We start from the raw sequence: 22,500 nt of genomic DNA, 5'->3' as shown, positions 1-22,500 counted from the left end.
CTGAACTGTGCCTCAGTTTTTAGACATAAAAGTTAAAATAGTTTTCGTCTCCCGGCGTTGGAGGCAGCCAATAACACGGAGCAGGAGGGGGGTTTTACTACATCGAAATGATGATGAAAGGTTGTTTTCATCAGCTGTTTAATGACGATGCCCCCTGTGATGAGAGGCAGGTACTGCTTCAGACAGCAGAAACAGCTTCAATTCCATTTTTAGCATCCAGGTGAGAAAAGCTCAAAGTTTCCATATTTCTCTCCTCCCCTTCTCCTCCCTCTCCTCCCCCCTCTCACCCATTTTCTCCCTTTGCATCACCCGTCTCTGCTAACGGCAGCTAACTGCTGCCCTACATGCTGAACCAGAACAGATACTGTTGCATCACCACACACACACACACGCACACACACACACACACATGCACACACACACTCTCACACACAGAGGTGGATTAATTATTATTCGGTTGCCAAGGAGATGATGGAAGAACGAGCAAATCTGTCAGTTCCCCAAAGAGACTGAAGACTCTTGACTCTCTCTCTCTCTCTCGTTCTACCACACAATCCAGGCCTGGGGGTGCGGGGTATTAATCCATTTATCCATCAATCGACACCATTGATTAATTATCCAAGCTGTTTCTCAGCGTGTCAGCGTCGAGACAAAAAGGTTTACGAGACTCAAATCAGCACATTTTCTCACTTTGATTTTTTTTCTTAATTAATTAAAACAAATGTGAACATTAAATCAGCAGATTCCCGTGGAAGTTCTGACTTGGGTTTGTTTTGATGACTTAACTTGCAGACTCGGCAGATGATTTTCTCTGTTTATATGTTTTGTAAATTGTTTATTGTATGAAGTTGACCAACAAATAGAAACTACGATGCCTCTCACAGTAACACACACATAGAAACGTCTCAACACGTCCAGGTGCACACTTTCACCTGAGCTGTCAGCTAACCCCCGGGGGTCAAAGGTCATCAAGGCAGCAGCTCTGCCCGGCGGCCAGACGTTCACAAACAGGAATTATTTTACCGTTTTTGTTGTGTAATGCTGGAACAGGAAGGATGGACACGACTACCAAAGTAAGAGCCCAGCTATAAAGAACATACAAATGTCCTTTAACCAGTGAATTCATGTAAAGAATCCTGCTTTCACCTCCTCTCTCACTTACTGTGTGTGTGTGTGTGTGTGTGTGTGTGTGTGTGTGTGTGTGTGTGTGTGTGTGTGTGTGTGTGTGTGTGTGTGTGTGTGTGTGTGTGTGTGTGTGTGTGTGTGTGTGTGTGTTGGGGGATGGGAAGGAACTAATAAGCTTAACTGCCTCCCCCCTGCCTGTCTCACCCTCCCCTACCGGCTGACTGAACAATGCTGCCTGTCTGTCTGGTCGCTCGTTTTTGTCTCGTCTCACGTTTGTGTGTGTGTGTGTGTCTTTAGGTTTCACGTTAAACATTCATACGTTCAAACATGTTCATCCGGATGCAGTTGTCATGACAACAGAGACATATTGGTGAGAACAGTACCTCCAGAACTTCTGACCTGATTCCATTTTTAAAAAACAGGAGAAAGAAGTTAAATCATATAATAATAATAATAATAATAATAATAATAATAATAATAATAATAATAATAATAATAATAATAATAACAAGATGAACAAGAGTTCAATCAACAGGAAATTGTCACCCCTTTAAATTTTTCTTAAAAAAACCTGATTCAGAGTAAAATTCCAGTAGAAGTTAAGTAGAAGACATGCATGTTTTTATTTAAAGAAAATCATAATTACAGGAAGCTGAAACAAATTCCTGCTCGGATTTATTTGATAAAAAAAACCCTGAGCAGTAAATGAGCATGATTCAAAAGAAAGTTCTGACCTAGTATTGCATATATATATATATATATATATATGTATATGTATTGTTTCAACAACACGGCGTTCCAGCTGGCGTGTTTCTGCGCACGTCGGCCTCCAACGCTTCGCCGCTCTCAGGACGGAGCTCCGTCATCGCGGTGCTCTGGTGGCGACGGAGAACTCGAGGAAAACATCGTTTTCAAATTAGTTCACATTAGTGAGAACGAAGTCTGCAGGAGAGAAGCAGCAGCAGCTGGAGGAAACCTGAGCTGTGTGTGTGTGTGTGTGTGTGTGTGTGTGTGTGTGTGTGTGTGTGTGTGTGTGTGTGTGTGTGTGTGTGTGTGTGTGTGTGTGTGTGTGTGTGTGTGTGTGTGTGTGTGTGTGTGTGTGTGTGTGTGTGTGTGTGTGTGTGTGTGTGGTGAGAGTGCAGGTCGGTGTAGAGTTTCCGTGTCTGTGAATGAAAGCGAGCAGCAGACAGATTGAATGAGAGGCCGTTAACAGAACCAGACTCCCTTCAGAAAAACATCACTTTAACGTCTTCACCAAAATAAAACCCGTCTCAGAAACATCTGACACGTTACGAGATGAAAGGAAAACAGGAAACACGACATCATCAGAGCGTGGCCAGAAGTATGTGGATGCCCCTCATTCTTTAATACACAATTAATTAATTATATATAAGTATATAAATATCTAAGAACACAGAAGATTTAAACATTATGATTGTTAAATCAGCCATTTTCCAATGCAAATTCTGTATGTGGACATTCTGCATATATTCTGTTTTCAGATTTTCAATTAAAATTCTGCATCAATTAGATTTTGTCAATTTAAATGTATCATAGAAGGAACGTCCTTGTTGTGTAGAAGTTTGTTAAATTAGCAGATTTCTGAAGGGAGTTCTGTATTAGGTTTTATGACATAAGGAGCCAGAGAGTAATAAAATATTTCCTGTATTAGGTTTTATTGATCTTTACTTGTTTGTTTTTTTATAAACAAAGAAGAAACAGTTGGCTCAGTAAAATCAGCAGATTTCCTATAGAAGTTCAACAGGGCTCAAATGTCCACCTGGACTCCAGGATTACACTGGTTAGGGTTTGGAGGTCAAAGGTCACTGTGACCTCCAAGAAAACGACACGTTGAGCCATAACTCAAGAATTCATCCTCCAATAATGATGATTTAACATAAATATGTGACGAGATGAAGATAACAGAAATACCACTCTTAAATGGGCAGATTTCCAGTAGAAGTTGTGACTGTGTTTCTAATGTTGATTATGTCACGGCGTTAATCAGCGCGTCTCAGTGCGTTAATAGTCTGTGACAGTTAACAGAGTAATAATAGGACTTAGCAGCTGTGTGTGTGTGTGTGTGTGTGTGTGTGTGTGTGTGTGTGTGTGTGTGTGTGTGTGTGTGTGTGTGTGTGTGTGTGTGTGTGTGTGTGTGTGTGTGTGTGTGTGTGTGTGTGTGTGTGTGTGTCAGAGACTAATCGGATCAGTTACCAGAGTCATATAGCTGTGTGTGTGTTTAAGGCTGATAATACCCATTTATAACACACACACACAGACACACAGTGTTATCAGTAATAGAGTTGGTTTATCTCAGATGAACTGGGAGCTTTCGTTCACACACACACACACACACACACACACACACACATTCAGAAGTATTGCATTACAGTGGAATTTCAGGCAGCTGGCTGCGAGGGTGTGTGTGTGTGTGTGTGTGTGTGTGTGTGTGTGTGTGTGTGTGTGTGTGTGTGTGTGTGTGTGTGTGTGTGTGTGTGTGTGTGTGTGTGTGTGTGTGTGTATCTCAGGTTTCCATCATGTGAGCAGAATAAACGGTGGAAATGAAAAACTGCTGAAGGACTTCAGTTTGTATACAAGACTTAGAGAGCACACACACACACTGTAACTCACACACACTGTAACTCACACACACACTGTAACACACACTGTAACACACACACTGTAACACACACACTATAACACACACTGTAACTCACACACACTGTAACATACACACACACTGTAACATACACACTGTAACACACACTGTAACTCACACACACACACACTGTAACATACACTCTGTAACACACACTGTAACTCACACACACACTGTAACACATACACACACTGTAACACACACTGTAACATACACACTGTAACACACACTGTAACACACACACTGTAACATACACACTGTAACACACACTGTAACATACACACTGTAACACACACACACTGTAACATACACACTGTAACTCACACACTGTAACACACACTGTAACACACACTGTAACATACACACTGTAACACACACACACTGTAACACACACTGTAACACACACTGTAACATACACACTGTAACTCACACTGTAACATACACACTGTAACTCACACACACTGTAACACACACACTGTAACATACACACTGTAACACACACACTGTAACACACACACACTGTAACACACACTATAAGACACACGCACACTGTAACTCACACACTGTAACACACACACACACACACACACACACTGTAACACACACTATAAGACACGCACACTGTAACATACACACTGTAACACACACTGTAACTCACACACTGTAACATACACACTGTAACTCACACACTGTAACATACACACTGTAACACACACTGTAACATACACACTGTAACTCACACATTGTAACACACACACACACACACACACACTGTAACACACACTATAAGACACACGCACACTGTAACTCACACACTGTAACACACACACACACACTGTAACACACACTATAAGACACGCACACTGTAACATACACACTGTAACACACACTGTAACTCACACTGTAACATACACACTGTAACTCACACACTGTAACATACACACTGTAACACACACTGTAACATACACACTGTAACTCACACATTGTAACACACACACACACACACACACACACACACTGTAACACACACTATAAGACACACGCACACTGTAACTCACACACTGTAACACACACACACACACACACACACTGTAACACACACTATAAGACACGCACACTGTAACATACACACTGTAACTCACACACTGTAACACACTGTAACTCACACACACTGTAACACACACTGTAACACACACACTGTAACACACACTGTAACATACACACTGTAACTCACACACACTGTAACACACACACACTGTAACACACACACACACACACACACACACACTGTAACACACACACTGTAACATACACACTGTAACACATACACACTGTAACACACACGCACACTGTAACACACACGCGCACTGTAACACACACACTCTAACACACAGTAACACACACACTCTAACACACAAACACACACAGTAACACACACACTGTAACAAACCCACTGTAACACACACTGTAACAAACACACTGTAACACAGACACACTTTAACACACAGTCCGATGATCAATAGAACCTGAACATGGTGCTGATGATTGAATGGATGAAGCGTGTATTGATCGGTGATCAGAAGGAGCACAGCAGCTGCACACGAATCAATACACCCGCTTCATTGATCAGGACTGACAAAGGAAACAAAGCAGAGTCAAATATTTATGATCGGTGAAACGTAAACAATGTTACATGTTTGTATGTCAACTTATTGATCAGTCGACTGGCTGATTGATGAAGTGTTTCAGCTCTGCTTGTTTGAACTGTTTATTATTCATCACTAAACTTCATATTTTATACTTTTTTGGGAGTAAATCTATTGATCTGTAGTATTAACGAGTATTGATCACAGCTGTGAACCCGTCAGCCAATCAAAGTCTCCGTGTGATCTGTCAGAGAGGGAGTGTCTATCAGTGCACACACACACACACACATCATACAAATACACACACAATACAACAGAGAGCAGACAGATGGTGTGTCTCGGGGTCGGAGGTCAAAGGTCACATGTCAGTGTGTGTCCTCAGGCTGTGTGCTGAACAAAGCAGGTGTTGACGGTTTGAATCCCGGTCGGGAGCCGGAGGTCAAAGGTCACTTCCTCCATCGCTCTGTCACTCCGTTCTTCTCTTCCTCCTTCTTCTCTACTTCTTCTTCTCCTCCTCCACCTCCTCCACCTCCTCCGGCCCTGTTCAGACTGCACCTTTCCGGTACCAGATGAGTGAAGGTGTGTGGTGCATACTTTCGGCTTCTTCTTCTGATGTTTTGTTTACATCGGCTTTTAAGGTGTGCTTTCCCGGTCGTAACAAAACGGCAATTTTATTGGCCGGCGTCAGAGTAGTATTTGCATATACTGGCATGACGCGATCGGATTGGCTGACAGATCGGTCGGCGCCCGAAAAGTTGAACTTTTCTCAATTCTTTTTTCACGCAAGCGATGCAGCAGAGCAGACCTACTATTAATTTCAGCAAAACGCGACACAAGTCCATGAAAGTCAATGAGGTCCGTCAGAAAGGTGCAGTCTGAACACACCTTCCTTCTCTACTTCTTCTGCTTCTCCTCTTCTTCTCCTCTTCTTCTCTTGTTTTCTGTGATCGTTCTATAAAACTGTGTCTTGGTTACAGGAAGTCAGAGTGAGTTTGTGATGAGACTGAATGTGTTGTTGTTGCTGTTGCTGTTGTTGACGTTCGTCTGTGACACTACCAGCAGGAGACCAGCTCTATAGAGCTGCAGCCTGTAGAAACCATCCACAACCAGCTGCACCACACTTCCTCTCGTTCATATTACCCAAGTGTAAATATGTTTGGTCATCACGACACAAGCTGAATCTGCCCAAAACACAGAGTCCTTTCACAATAAAGGTCTTAAGGTTTTAGCCTAGCTTAGCACAAAGACTGGAGGCGGGGGGAAACCGTTAGCCTCTTTTCCATCATCAGGCGCCACAGTGCAGAACTCCCTACAGAAATGTGTGTATTTAGGGTGTTTGTGGTGTTCTGGTGAGAGAACATGCTGCAGAACATGGAACCGAGCGTTGCCCTGAGTGTTCTCCTGAGCGTTCTCCTCAACGTTCTCCTGAGCGTTCTACTGACTGTTCTCCTCAGCGTTCTACTGAGCGTTCTCCTGAGCATTCTCCTGAATGTTCTCCTTAGCGTTCTCCTGAATGTTCTCCTCAGCGTTCTCCTGAACGCCTCGTGTCAGGGAGAAGTCCTCTTCACACCGGAAAGAAAATTCACTTTAAATACGTTTTTATAGCTCAGATTTCTGTGTTGCATTCGCTGCTGCAGTGTCCTACTTTAACGTCTCCTCCTCCCTCTGCTGCTGTGTGTGTGTGTGTGTGTGTGTGTGTGTGTGTGTGTGTGTGTGTGTGTGTGTGTGTGTGTGTGTGTGTGTGTGTGTGTGTGTGTGTGTGTGTGTGTGTGTGTGTCTCCATGAAACAGGATTGTGTAACTGTGGGTTCTGTTGTGAGTCAGACCTGCTGCCTCATCACTGTGTGCGTACATGCATGTGTGTGCGTGCGTGTGCGTGCGTGTGTGTGTGTGTGTGTTGCTCATCAGCTCTAATTAAGCTTGGCTGCTTAACGAGCAGACAGCTAATTAACACACAGAACTCAGAGAACACACACTCCTTCATCCCTCGCCTGCTTTCTTTGTGTTCTTCTGTTCCCCTTCCTTCCTTCCTTCCTTCCTTCCTTCCTTCCTTCCTTCCTTCCTTCCTTCCTTCCATCCCTCCTCTCCTTCTTTCCTTCCTTCTCATTTTCTTCTTCTTTCATCTTCCGTCTGCCCCCCCTCCCCCCTCCTCTCTCTCCTCCTCTTCCTCGGTGGTGTTTTTCTGGGTCAGATGCAGCGAGGGAGGCGGGAGGTTTGGGGGAGATTTGGGGAATCTTTCTTTAGTCGCCCCACATCTTCAGACCGACTGTTGGTGTCGTCGTCAGCGCTCTGCTGCAGGAAACAACCGCCGAGGTTCTTCAGATAGTCAGCAGGCTTCGCTCGATCAACTGACAAGAGCTTCAGCTAAATGTTGTTATCGAAACGTTTAGATCTGATGTGAAATCTGAAACGGCACAATATGTCGACATCACACAGCTGTTAGTAAACATGTGTCAGTCTATTATTCTGGGGTTTGTTTTCAGCTGAAATCAATGAAGATGTTAAATTAACAGATTTGGAAGAGGAGTCTTGTGTTGAGCTCTGAGGAGAAACGTGGAAGAAAAAGATTCTTCAGTTGTTTCTGTCTCATCCTCCAGCTTGTTAGCAGTCCGCATTGTTTAACGGGCTTTTTTAGCATCGAGCTAACCAGCAGGTTTTCCCGCAAGCTTTCTATTACTCATTGTGTATAATGGCCGTTTCAGCATCAAGCTAACCAGCAGGTTTTCACACTGGCATTCCTCATTGTGTATAATGGCCGTTTTAGCATCGAGCTAACCAGCAGGTTTTCACACTAGCATTCCTCATTGTGTATAATGGCCGTTTTAGCATCAAGCTAACCAGCAGGTTTTCACACTAGCATTCCTCATTGTGTATAATGGCCGTTTTAGCATCAAGCTAACCAGCAGGTTTTCACACTAGCATTCCTCATTGTGTATAATGGCCGTTTTAGCATCAAGCTAACCAGCAGGTTTTCACACTAGCATTCCTCATTGTGTATAATAGCCGTTTTAGCATCAAGCTAACCAGCAGGTTTTCACACTAGCATTCCTCATTGTGTATAATGGCTGTTTTAGCATCGAGCTAACCAGCAGGTTTTCATGCTAGCATTCCTCACTGCTTTCTGTGTGTTCTGTTAGCATCAGGCTAACGTGCTGCTCCCTGTGTGTGTGTGTGTTCAGATCCGCGTGGATGGGATTCCCCCGCCGGCCCAGAATGCTTTGCTGTATGAGACGGTGACGGTGGTGGAAGGGAAGCCCATCCTGAGAGACATGGTGTTCAGTCCAGACCATCAGTACATCTACCTGCTGAGTGACCGACAGGTAAGAGAACACAGACACACACACACACAAAACGTGTTGACTTAAATCAGCAGATTTCCAATAGAAGTTCTGACTTGGTTTTTGAACAAAGGAAACTCTCTGTAGAAGAAAGACTTAGTGTTAAATCAGCAGATTTCCAAAGGGAGTTCTGACTCGAACAAAAGCTTTGTAGAAAATCTTCTTTGTGGAAACGTTAAATTACCAGATTTCTAATAGAAGTTGAGCATTGAGCAACAGATGAAGAAAACAAAGACACGTTCCACACAGAAGAAAGAAAGACAAGTGTTAAATCAGCAGATTTCTAAAGGGACTGACTTGAATATCTCAATAATTAACACGACAGTAAGATTTTTAACATCAGTATGTCAGAGGGCAGCTGTCATTTACAGGAGTGTGTGTGTAGTCTGTTGTTTTAACATCTGCAGACAGGAAGTTGTGAATGTGAATATCGCTCAGCTGGCGCCACGATGTGTGTGTGTGTGTGTGTGTGTATAGCATGTTAACACTCTTATTGTACCGTTGAGAGGAAGCAGAGCAGAGTTCAACAACTGTTAGTTCCTGTGCAGCTGACGAGACACACACACACACACACACACACACACACACACACACACACTGTGTTCATGCTCCGATATTGTTTGTTGGTCATTCAGATGTTGTTACCAGTGTTCTGGTGCTGATGTCAGTAAACGGCTGCAGAAATATTTTTTTTAAATTGGCAAATTTAACGGGTTAAATTTGGAACCCGGAAAAGTATTGATCTGTGATTTAATGTCAATAACCTGATGAAAAGGATGCTTAAATAATTCCATAATGATGGTGATCAGTAAAAAGCGCTGAGTCATGCTTTGTTAGGTCTGTCTGCAAGACCACAAGATAACTACTTTTAAAACGCTGGTTTTCTGAATGGAGTCTGGTTGATGGGTGCTAGGCTATGCTAACATTGTAGCTGCTCCATCAACACTCCAAATAAAGTAATCTAGACATAAATACATCAGAGACCTTGTTGTTTGGACCACAGACAGTCTCTGGTTCCTCCACATAGTCTGGTCTGGTCTCTGGACTAATGTGAGCTACTATCTAGACCTCTGGGGGACCACAGATGGTCTCTGGTTTCTCCACATAGTCTGGTCTGGTCTCTGGACTAATGCTGCGTCCTCCGTTTCTCTGCAGTGTTACATAAACACGCATCTACATTTAAACTGCTGGTTCACACAGAGAGAAGTGGAGCAGCTCAGGCTGGAAGCAAGGTGTTCTGGGTAATGTAGGAAGAAACAGTCTGGTGCTAGGAGCTGCTGTGTATTCTGCATGAAGTTCGGTTGAAGCAGCTGGTCCCTTCAGTCCGTCCGTGTTCTCAGCTTTAATGAATACAACACTTCACATGTGAGATGATACCACGTGTGTTTCACATGGGAACTACATGAACATCACATGAGTCTCTCTCACGTGAATCCCACTCAAAAATATCCCGAAACCCCACATGCTGCGGCACTTAAACGCCTCACTTGTTACATGTTTATATATGTGTTTCGAGTGATTCGTTCACACGTTAACGTATCTGAGGGTGTCTTTTTATAAGGAGATGGATTCGTCCACACAATTCATACAATATGCATCATTGCATCGTGTTAACGGTATGAATGTGACGACTGTTTGAAGGAAAAACTGCAGAATCTGCTGTTTTTTGAATGAAGTCTGGTGGAGAGATACGGAGACTGTTTCTTTAAAGAAAACCCCCGATAATGAGGTCAGAGAGGAGACAGGAGTGTGTGTGAGAGTGTGTGTGTGTGTGTGTGCGTGTGTGTGTGTGTGTGTGTGTTAAACAATGAATGTATTCATGTGTGAATGTCTCAATGAGACAAAGACAGACAGAGTGTCCACTGTGTTTACTGTCTCCCTGCAGCAGTGACCTCTGGGTAAAAGATACTAGATGCACACACACACACACACACACACACACACACTGACTAACTGTCTGTTAAATCCAGACTAATGTGTTACACACAGGCCTCCGGCTGTTGCCGTCGGTGGAAACCACCAGACCACACTGAGATAACACACAAATGAGTAATGTGGAAATGATTTGTGCATTACGGCCGTGCCAACCAAAAGGAATCAATATCGTTTTAATTTAATATATTCACCTCCAATAATAACGCTAATAATAAAGTGACAATTAGATTATATGCATCTTTTTTCCTGCAGTTTGAAGCAAACATGTGGTGATGTGGATCTCCTTCCTCGGAGCCACAGAGATCCATTATGAGTCCTATTAAAGAGATAAAATGCTCATTTCACTGGCTCTCCTCTTTCTCCTCTTTCTTTTCTTCACCGGGAAACAAAATTAGAACCTATAAAACCTGCTGAATCAGAGTTATTGATTATCTGCTGATCACTGCTACACTGGGACCAGAGAGTGGAGATCAGAGATCTTCAACAGAGGGTCCGGGACCCCTAGAGGGTCTGCAGAGTTACTGCAGGGGGTCCCTGATATATTTGAACACAAATTTAAAAAAAGAAATCTGCCTTAAGATGAATACAACCTATATTAAGCAAATATAAATCTTACTGTTTGTTTAATGTTATGTTGAGAAATTGTGATGTAGAAATGTGATGTATACATCCATCATTACAAATAACTGTTATACATGGAACTATAGGCTGCACTACACATTATTATTGGTTTAATAAGGAACACAGTTTTATATGATGTGTAATAGGGGGCTTGTTTTGTTTGTCCAACTTTGTTAATTACTTTTCTCAATAAGAAGAACAGACACAAAACATAAGACAGAACTAAAAACAGTCCACGTGAATCCATTTAGAAGTAAAATATATCTATACATTAAAATAAATAAATAATAAAATAAATACATAATAAAAAATAAATAAAAACACACAAATGCAACATCAGTCAGTAGTAAAATAGAAAATAATAATTAAAAAACTAAATCAGTCTGGAATATCAATGAAACTTAGTTTCTTTACCCAATGAAAAAAGACCCTCGTAAAAAAGCTTTTCCAGTTTTAGGAAATAAAGAAAACAAATCTGATCCAACAAAAACTAGAAAAACGAGAGAGAAAGAGAGAGAGAGAGAGAGGGAGACACAAACACTAAGTGGTTTAGGAACTATGTTTTGTGATGCATGTTATTGATGGTTGCCGTGGCGACGAGTCTGATCTGAGTGTCCATGTGTTGCAGGTAAGCAGACTTCCTGTGGAGAGCTGTGAGCAGTACAGCAGCTGCTCGGCATGTCTGGGGTCCGGGGACCCCCACTGTGGTTGGTGCGTCCTCTTCAGCAAGTAAGACCTGAACCGCCTGCAGCTTCCTGTCAACACACACACACACACACACACACACGCACACACACACACACACACACACACACACACACACACGCACGCACCCAAACATTAAGATAAGATCACATTAGGTTTATACAATTATTATCTTTTATTATTAATATTATTTTTGTTTTTAAACGAAAAGGAAAATGATGTATATATGTTGTGCTGTATAATGTACTCCAATTTCGATTTCAATAAAAAAATGTAATGAAAAAGAAATTAGATGAAATTATAAAATATTTTAGATATTTATAAAAACATTAAAATTGACGAATTATTAAATACATTACTGTAATTAAAAAAAATAAACCAGCAGGTAAAATAACTAAACACAGGTCCATGTAGAGTGTGTTGACCCCGAGGTGACCTTTGACCCCTCCAGGTGTTCCAGACAGGAAGCGTGTGACAAGTGGGAGGAGCCTCAGCACTTCAACACCCAGCTGGACCAATGTGTGGACATCTCTGTTACCCCGAGCAACATGTCAGTCACATCCTCGGCAACACAGGTACGCACACACACACACACACACACACACACACACCCAGACACCTGGACTCAGGTAGTAACGCTGTCTCCGCCTCCAGCTGACCATCCGTGTGCAGAACGTGCCGGCGCTGTCGGGGGGCGTGTCCTGTGTGTTTGAGGACCTGAGTGAAACCACCGGAGAGGTGCAGGCCAAAGGTCAGGTGATGTGTATGTCACCGTCCCTGAGAGACCTGCCGACGGACACACACTCCTACGGTGAGACACACACACACATACACACACACACCTGTCCTGGTGATGGTGGTGGATCAGGTGATGACGTGGTGTTTGGTTCCAGGAGAGAAGCGAGTCGTCCAGCTGAGTCTGCGTTCCACCGAGACGGGACACCAGTTCATCTCCAGCAGCTTCATCTACTACAACTGCTCTGTGCTCAACTCGTGAGTCTGGGGCCGCCCGTCTCACTGTCTCCTGTCTCACTGTCTCCTGTCTCACTGTCTACTGTCGCACTGTGTCGCTGTCTCACTGCCTCACTGTCTACTGTCTACTGTCTCACTGTCTACTGTCTCACTGTGTCACCATTTACTGTGTACTGTCTCACTGTTTCACCATTTACTGTCTCACTGTCTACCGTCTCACTGTTTCACCATTTACTGTGTCACTGTCTACTGTCTCACTGTCTACTGTCTCACTGTGTCACCGTCTACTGTCTCACTGTCTCCTGTCTCACTGTCTCCTGTCTCTTCTCCTGCCCCCCTTGGGCGTCAGATTTATAAGCTACTATAATCTGTGTGGCGAGCTCGCTGGTTGCCATGGCAACAGCAGCTCTGAGCATTGGACACAGAACATAGAAGCTCTCTCTGCTGATTCACACACACAACCAGAAGAAGAAGAAGAAGAAGATGATGATGATGATGATGATGATGATGATGATGATGATGATGATGATTTTAAATATGCTGTTTACTCCCCGTCAGGTGCACTTCCTGTGTCAGCAGCGTGTTCCCGTGTCATTGGTGTAAATACCGCCACGTGTGCACCAACAACCTGCAGGACTGTTCCTTCCAGGAGGGACGGGTCAGCACCATGGAGGTGGGTCCTCACGTCTGATTGGACGCTGAGTGATGATGTCACAGCGCTGAACTCCGACTCATTAGTGACGTTTTAACATATATATATATACAATTAATAAATACAATTATTAATTGTTTATACATTAATAAAACATGTACATTCAGTATTACACTCAAGTAAAAATAATATAATAATATAATAATAGTTTAAAATGTCTCATAAAATATTGCAAATTAGGATAAAAAACGTTTTGTTTTGTAAAAATTCACGTATATTCTTAGGGCTTAAGCCTCTTATCTCGTAAAGTCTATCACGGTTTTATAATAACAACAGTTACAAAGCTAGTTATTTATACAGCATTTCTATTTGTTCTATTCATTTTATAAAGTTGAGTTTCAAAATTTCAAGATTGATGCTCATATGTAAAATATAGTGAAAGTAATTTGAATTAATAATTCTCATAGTTAACATATTTCCTAATATTCAGTAAAGTTTTCGACTTTACTGATGCTTTAAATGAACACGTGTAAAGATTCACATACAACATTTATCTATTATTTATTAAGTCTAGTGTGTTTTATATTTATTGATTAGAAAATGTATTATTATTATTATTATCACTACCACTGACCTTTTCATTACATTTTTTTATTGAATTTAGAGTACATTAAACAGCACAACATACATACATCATTTTCTTTTTCTTTTTTCTTTTCTCCGTGGAGACATGTGAAAGCTCTCTCTCTCTCTCTCTCTCTCTCTCTCTCTCTCTCTCTCTCTCTCTCTCTCTCTCTCTCTCTCTCTCTCTCTCTCTCTCTCTCTGTCATTACATGGTTCAGTAAACAACAGGAAAGCTTCAGGTCAACATGAAGGTCACACACACACATATACACACACACACGTATACACACACAGTGTGTTGATGCGTTCAAGGACTCGGTGATTGACGTGAGTTAAGCTGAGACGTCAGGAGGAATGTTTAAAAAAAAAGGGTTCTGAGCCTCAGACTTCAGATCAGCTGTTAAAGCACATGATGGAGTCCAGAAGCTGATTATCTGACTCTGATGTCTGGATGATGATGACGTGGAGGGAAGCCCCGCCTCCTCCCGGGTGCTAAGCCCCGCCTCTTTCCTCTGCTTTACGTTTGTTAGCGAACGCACCACAGCAGATCACCTCTCGGCCTAAACGAGCTGCTGTTCATCTCGTTAACGAGCTCCTGCTCGTCTCGTTAGCGAGCCGGCCGTGTTGTTTGAGCGTCTCGTTGACCTGATTGGTGCTCGCCGTCGTCGCCGGGTGACAGTTACAACCTCTGATTGGCTAATTGGTTAATGGAAGATGAATAGCTACTTAATTGACATTAAAGCGCCCAATCACAGCAATTAATGTTAATTACCAGGCAATTAGGCTGAATGAAGAGGCGGGCGAGCAAGAGAGAGAGAGCTGAGAGGCTGAGGAGAGGAAAGAGATGCAAGCAAAGAAGGGTGGATTTTCACATTAAAAGCCTCCTTATCAGCTCTTTAAAACAGAAGTGACGACACGGAGCGTTAGATGTGTTCATCTGAAGCTGGAAATAAAAAGAGTCTGTCAGCAGGAAGACAGACAGGCAGACAGACAGATAGGCAGAGCAGGAATGTGAATGTGAGTTAATGACCTCCTGGGTGAAAGTTCTGTTTGTTTCTACAGACTTTCTCTCTCTCCTGGTTCTTCTTCCTGTCCACTAGCGACGTTGAAGCGTTCACGTTCTTTTATTTTCTGAATCCTCAGAAAACACAGCCTCAGCGTTTAGTTCTCACTTCAGCAACTCCAGAAAGTTTGTTAAATGGAGGCGATGGATACAAAGTGCCGCTTCGTCTGCTCGGTGAACACATTTATATATATATATATATATATTTATTTATATATATATTACTACAACAATAACAGACAGAAGCTGCAGGAAACCAGGAGAGATGTTTGCAGTCTTAAATAAAAGCATCCAGACATAGTCACTGATGGTTTACTGGATGTTTGTCTGATGGCGTCCCACAGGGATGCATTTAAGGCCCCCTGCTATTTAACCTGTACATGGTTAATAGTTATAAGTGCATTTCTTTGCAGATGATGATAAAAATACTGCAATTGGGACGTCAACAAGGACACAGATTTAAGAAACGAGGATCTATTTAACGTAACGTTCAAGATCCTCGTCGACGTACGTTTGATCTAAGATTAGTCTCCATATTTAATCTGATGATCTTTGGTCCAATCTATAAAGACTTTAAAGGACAAACATCTGCAGTATTTCTATATAATGAATACTTCTAATCACAGACGTAGAGAACAAAGAAAGTATGGCTGTTTGGTCGTCCAGCAGACGTCAGCGTTATTAGCGTGGAAGCACCTGTGTGACTTATGATGATGTCATCTCACAAATGTGATTAGTGTATTGCAGACGAGCTGCAGGCCTCGTTCAGCCATTTAAACCTCTGACTTCCTGCAGACATAAAGACAGATGGAACCTCATGTTACTGACATGTGCTTGTGAGAGAAACGCTGATTATTAGTCTGACGACGTTACGGGACAGAAACCGGCTGTTTAACCAGAATCAGCTGTTCTATTGTGTCTGTCTCTGACTCATCATTACATCATCATACTAATAGTACTTATAACGATGATGCCAGACTTAGTGATTTACATGGTGGAGAACATCAGTAAGTTACAAGCAAGCAAACAGACAGGAAGTAGAAAAAAAAGATGAGATATGAGAGAATCAGTTAGAATAAACACCAGCGTCTCGTCTCTTCATCTCCTCATTTCACTTTCACTCCTTTTTCTTCTTCAGCGTCACTGAAAAAAGATTTATGTCTTTTATGGTTCTCTTCATTGGATGTTTGTCTGACAGCGTCCCACAGGGATGCATTTAAGGCCCCCTGGTATTTAATCAGTACATGCTTAATAGTTATTAGTGCATTTCTATGCCGATGATGATGATGAAAATACTGCAACGTTTCTGTCATTTCTGGTTTTACGCTGAGTCTAGCGAAGGTGATCAGGTGATCGGTGTGATGTTTGCTGAGTGACTCGGAGGCCCGATTGGCCTTTATCCCAAACACACACACACTCACTCACTGTCACGCCGTCTCCACGGTCGCTGCTGGCGTTAGCTGTGCTCTGGTCCACTTCCTGTGGAGCTAACGGTCTTCCTGTCAGTTGCAAGGCAATTAATTTCCGTGGTGACGCTCGTTAATAAAGGTTTCACCCCACTGAGAGACGCTGTGTGTGTGTGTGTGTGTGTCCAGTAGCCTCAGGAAGTTCCAAAGCTTGGATTTGTCACCAGCTGTCCATTACTGAACACACACACACAGTTACAGTGTGATAGGATACACACTGAGCGTTATGGGATTTTCCAAAATACACCCATAATACTGTATATTCACAATGATCCATAATGGCTTTCCAAATACCCGATATCTGTTCATATAAACCATATTTTCTCATTAATTAATTATTTCCTTCGAACCCTCGTGAATTATTTAATAAACCAATCCGAAGCTCCGACACTTGAACCAGAGGTTCCTAACGTGATTGACAGGTGCTTTTATACGACAGGAGTATGGTTATTAATAATTTCTGATGTCGCCACATCGAAGCTCCTCTAATCAATAATTGATACTTTTAATGGATGAAATGTCTGAGGTTCTATTCTATGCTGATGATGTCACACACAGACCTGACCTGTCTGTTCACAGTGTGGTACTTTACTTTCTATATTTATTTTCTATTTTTATTTCCACCCAGACCTAAAGCTGCCATTAAAATAAATAAAATTAAATAATAAGAAAAAATAAATACATTAATGCATAGAAATGAAAAGAAAAATATTTATATATACATGAAAACTGGTTTTGGATTCATTTATTTTCACATTCAATTTAATTTGAGAAATAAATCAACACGTTATTTATTTTCATTATTTATTCCATTCATACTATAATAATACAAATGTATTGTTATTTTTTGTAACTCTGTCAGTATTTTTTGTAATTCCCCCCAGGGTTGTCCTCAGATCCTCCCCACCTCTGACATCCTGGTCCCGGCCGGGATGGTTCGTCCAATCACGTTGCGAGCTCGTAACCTGCCCCAGCCTCAGTCGGGTCAGAAGAACTACGAGTGTGTGTTCAACATCCAGGGGAAAGTCCAGCGTATCCCGGCGGTCCGCTTCAACTCCTCCTGCATCCAGTGTCAGAACACCTCGGTGAGCCACTACACTACCCAGCATGCACTGCTCCTCAGTTTACATAGGGCGATCAAGAGGGAGCTGGAGGTGTTCAGATCTTCGTCTCTCTCTTCTGGCCCTGAGAATCTGATTTACAGTGGTAGTACTATACGTAATACTACAAGTAATACTACTACAAGTATAACTACTACAATTATTAGAACTACAAGTATTAGTACTACAAGAAATACTACTACAATTATTAGTACTACAAGTATTAGTTCACCAAGTATTAGAATTACAAGTATTAGAACTACAAGTATCAGTACTACAAGTATTAGTACTACAAGATCGTAGCACTGTGAGCATCAGTAGAGTGAGAGAGGCGGTCGTCATGGTGATAGTAGTACATGAAGCATCATCAGTACGATGGATGACATCTCCCCCGACGCCCTACGTCAAGCTGGTTGTCATGGCAACCTCAGGCTGTGTGAGAGATGACCGGGTGACCTCCAGGGGTCAGAGGTCAGACCTCAGGCGGACAGACAGTATTGATGTGTCTGACAGGGATTCAAATATCACACACACACACACACACACACATAGTCAGTGATAGTCAGTGTGTGTGCGTGTGCGTGTGTGTGTGTGTGTTTAATTAAGTTACCATTCCCAGAGGAAATTGGCCATTTAGTACAACAGCACACGCACACACACACACGCACACGCAGACACAGACACACAGACTCACACTGTTTAGACTTCAAAATAAAAGCACTGTGTTAATTTCATCCATTTTGTTATTGTTTTTTAAACAATTGCTTCATCATATAATCCATAATATGTAAAAATGCGCTTTTTTTCACCCGAAGAAATTTCTTAAAATCACAACAACAACATCACGTAAACAGATATGAGGAAGAAAACACAATGATTCTCCTCTGAACCAATCAGAGTGGAGGTTGATCCTCTGGAAGGATGGAGACCAGCTTCAAGACCGTTCACCCTGTGAGGGTCTCTGATGGTCTGTGAGGGTCTCTGAGGGTCTCTGATGGTCTGTGAGGGTCTCTGAGAATCACACGGTTTCTGTCGGGTTGGAAGCTGAAGGATCCTTCAGGGTTGTCGTGGATGCGTTCAGGACTGTCAGGACGTTAAAGTGTCGGCTGATTGATGATCATGTGATAAGGAGGCTTATAGATGAGAATGTCTTCTCCCTCCTCCATCTTTAATTCTCCTCATCATCACTCCTCTCTGCTGTTCCCTCCATCTGTCTGCCCCACTCCTCCTCTCCTCCCCCTCTTTTTTCTCCTCCTCATCCCTCCGCCTCCCCTCCTCTTCCTCCCTCATCTCCCCCCTCCATCTCCCTCCTCCTCTTCATCTCCCTCCTCATCCTCCCCCTCCTCCCTCCCTCTCCTCCCTCCCCCCCTCCTCTTCATCTCCCTCCTCTTCCCCCCTCCTTCCCCGTTCTCCCTTCTCCTCCTCCTCCCCACTCCTCTTCATCTCCCCCCCCCCCCCTGTTAATATTTCATCATCCAGCGTTGCTGTTTTCTTGATTGATTGATCTGTTTATTGATTTCTGATCTATGCGGGTCAGGTCTGTGCAGGTCCAGTTTTAAGTCAGCTGGTCACATAATCCAGTTCATCGCTTGAATGTTCTTCATGAAAATAGTGCTTCCAGCTTCTTGTTTTGCCTGTTTGTTACACACGAGGTGTTCAAGTACCCTCGTAATTGTAAGTGTCTGGTTTATAGCTTCTGACAGGTGAATGGTGACATTTTGGTGATTCTTTTGTTTTGGTGTTTTTTCTTCTTGCTGCCGGTTTCCATGAAACGCTTGTTAAATGTTTAAAGCTTCTGACTGTGGTTCTGATGATGTCATCGTTTTAACACACACAAACACAAGAACACACACACATGCTCCGGTTGCAGTTGCCAGGCACCTCTGACCCCATAGCAACATACCAGGCAGAGTTTCCACGGCGACCACAGAGACACACTCCAACAGCGTCCAGATTACTGCAGTAGTACTAATACCACATTGTGCTACTAGTACACAAATACTCTTAAAGAAATGTGACAATACAAGAGTCTTCTTCTATTGAGAGGCTAAGCCCCGCCCCTTCCTGTATCTCCATGGTGACCTGATTTCAGAATAAAGCTCATTAGCTCGTCCTGCTAGCTAACTAACTAACTTACCTCTTTTTTGCACTAACGTAATGTTACATCCTGGTACCGAACACACAGACGCCTCCTACCTCCCTGCTGCTACGAGGACACGTGTGTGTGTGTGTGTGTGTGTGTGTGTGTGTGTGTGTGTGTGTGTGTGTGTGTGTGTGTGTGTGTGTGTGTGTGTGTGTGTGTGTGTGTGTGTGTGTGTGTCTGTGTGTGTGTGTGTGTGTGTGTGTGTGTGTGTGAGAGAGAGAGAGTGTGTGTGTGTGTGTGAGAGAGAGAGAGTGTGTGTGTGTGTGTGTGAGAGTGTGAGTGTGAGTGTGTGTTGGCCTCAGCTGGCTGCTTTTAATGGAAAATCAGTGCATTAGACCCACACATCTCTCTCATTTGGTCGCGGCATTCCACATATTTCAACTGTGTGATCATCACTTCAACACACACACACACGCACAGTAACACACACACACTCCAACACACACACACACACTCCAATACACACACTCGGTGCTATGAATAATGTGGTCATTCTTGCAGCTCTGCAGAAAAGATCATTTAAATATAAACGCTTTATTAATTACAGCCCTGTGTGTGTTATAGTGTGTGTGTTATAGTGTGTGTGTGTGTGTGTGTGTGTGTGTGTGTTTGTGTTACTGTGTGTGTGTGTGTGTGTGTGTGTGTGTGTGTGTGTGTGTTACTGTGTGTGTCTTTGTTAAATGAACACAACGCTGCTGAGAGACTGTGTCCTGAATATGTCAGCCTGACTCTCTCTCTCTCACACACACACACACACAGTAACACACACACACACACACACACACACACACACCCCTGTGTGTCTAGCAGGTAGATCAGGTTCCAGTTGGCTCCAGATCCATTATCTCTCTAAATCAGCAGCACACTATGTAGTAATTGTACTGCAGTTAGTTAGTACTAGTATACTGTATACTTGTAGTAATACTGGCTGAGTAGCTAGTATTAGCTGTAGTACTAGTATACTGTATACTTGTAGTAATACTGGCCAAGTAGCTAGTATTAGCTGTACTACTAGTATACTGTATACTTGTAGTAATACTGGCTGAGTAGCTAGTATTAGCTGTACTACTAGTATACTGTATACTTGTAGTAATACTGGCTGAGTAGCTAGTATTAGCTGTACTACTAGTATACTGTATACTTGTAGTAATACTGGCTGAGTAGCTAGTATTAGCTGTACTACTATCATCATTCATATCAAACTATTGTTTCTACTGACGTAACCACGGTCGCCATCTTGGTTTCTGGTCTGTTTGTTTCTGTCACTAAACCTGTCTGTCTGCCTGTCTGTCTGCCTGTCTGTCCTCAGTACTGGTACGACGGCGACGAGGCCGGAGACCTCCCAGTGGACTTCTCCGTCGTCTGGGACGGAGACTTCTTCATCGACAAGCCAGCGTCCATGAAAGGTAACGATCAGCTGATCGTGAACGTCATTCAAACGGAGAATCTTTATTCATCCATGATCAGAAAACAATTTCCATAAGAAACTAGACAGGAAGTCCAAATTAAAACAATATAAACATAAAGTAATGTTATATTTCTGTGTGTGTGTGTGTGTGTGTGTGTGTAGCCCTGCTGTATAAGTGTGAGGCTCAGCGGTCAAGCTGTGGTCAGTGTCTGAAGGCTCCGACGGCGTTCGAGTGCGGCTGGTGCTCTGACAACAGGAAGTGCCTCCTGCGTCAACACTGTCCGTCGGCGGAGCAGAACTGGATGCACCACGGACGCCACAACCTGCGCTGCAGCCACCCGCGCATCTCCAGGGTAGGGAATCGAACCGGCAGACTCACTGATCAGCATTAAATAATTGTCAAGTGAAGTCCTGCACTTCCTTTCACAATAAAAGCCTCCCGGGAACTGTAGGGATCACGCCCTTTTGAGGCTTTTACCTTGGAGGCTTTGTGCAGGTTTACCTGACCGTGTTGGCTCCTCCCCCTCAGATCGACCCCCTGACGGGGCCCCGGGAGGGCGGGACCCGGGTCACCATTGAGGGTGAGAACCTGGGCCTGCAGGTGAAGGAGATCGCTCACGTCCAGGTGGCGGGCGTCCGCTGCAACCCTGTGCCCTCGCAGTACATCAGCGCCGAGAGGTGAGTCCCTGTTGCTGTGGAGGCGTCACATGACGGCGGTCACATGCTGGCGCTCACATGACGGCGCTCACATGACTCTGGTGTGTGCAGGATCGTGTGTGACATGGCCGAGGCGCTCCTCCCTCACTCCCCCGGCGGTCCGGTGGAACTCTGCATCGGCGTCTGCAGCGCCGAGTACCGGACCCTGTCCACGCAGACCTACTCCTTTGTGGTGCGTCCTCTAGTACTAATACATCCTGGTATATATACACCAGTATGTACTGGTGTATAAGTACATCAGTGAGGTAAAGAACTAGTAGAATATCAAAGATATCTTAAAAACAGCTCTCCTCCTGTCCTCCCCGACCTCCTCTTCCTCCTCCACCA

General features: G+C 43.3%; 2 protein-coding genes across 2 annotated transcripts in view; one reads left to right on the top strand and one right to left on the bottom strand.

Annotated features, from left to right (window-relative positions):
• Nucleotides 1–22,500, bottom strand: part of LOC311016914 (sodium- and chloride-dependent creatine transporter 1-like) — a 113,069-nt gene that overhangs the window by 34,687 nt on the left and 55,882 nt on the right. The gene's annotated exons all lie outside the window — the stretch shown is intronic.
• Nucleotides 1–22,500, top strand: part of plxna3 (plexin A3) — a 52,141-nt gene that overhangs the window by 24,313 nt on the left and 5,328 nt on the right. Inside the window, exons 7-17 of the mRNA XM_084016375.1 lie at nt 8,609–8,749; nt 11,952–12,052; nt 12,480–12,603; nt 12,683–12,839; nt 12,922–13,021; nt 13,559–13,673; nt 17,690–17,890; nt 21,358–21,454; nt 21,619–21,809; nt 21,986–22,134; nt 22,225–22,357. Of these exons, the coding sequence (XP_083872501.1) occupies nt 8,609–8,749; nt 11,952–12,052; nt 12,480–12,603; nt 12,683–12,839; nt 12,922–13,021; nt 13,559–13,673; nt 17,690–17,890; nt 21,358–21,454; nt 21,619–21,809; nt 21,986–22,134; nt 22,225–22,357 (1,509 nt within the window). The remainder of the gene's footprint in view (nt 1–8,608; nt 8,750–11,951; nt 12,053–12,479; nt 12,604–12,682; nt 12,840–12,921; nt 13,022–13,558; nt 13,674–17,689; nt 17,891–21,357; nt 21,455–21,618; nt 21,810–21,985; nt 22,135–22,224; nt 22,358–22,500) is intronic.

Source organism: Eutrigla gurnardus, assembly GCF_963514095.1.
Source record: "Eutrigla gurnardus genome assembly, chromosome: 8".
In the NCBI taxonomy this organism is placed as follows: domain Eukaryota; kingdom Metazoa; phylum Chordata; class Actinopteri; order Perciformes; family Triglidae; genus Eutrigla; species Eutrigla gurnardus.
This window is presented reverse-complemented; position numbering and strand designations above follow the sequence as displayed.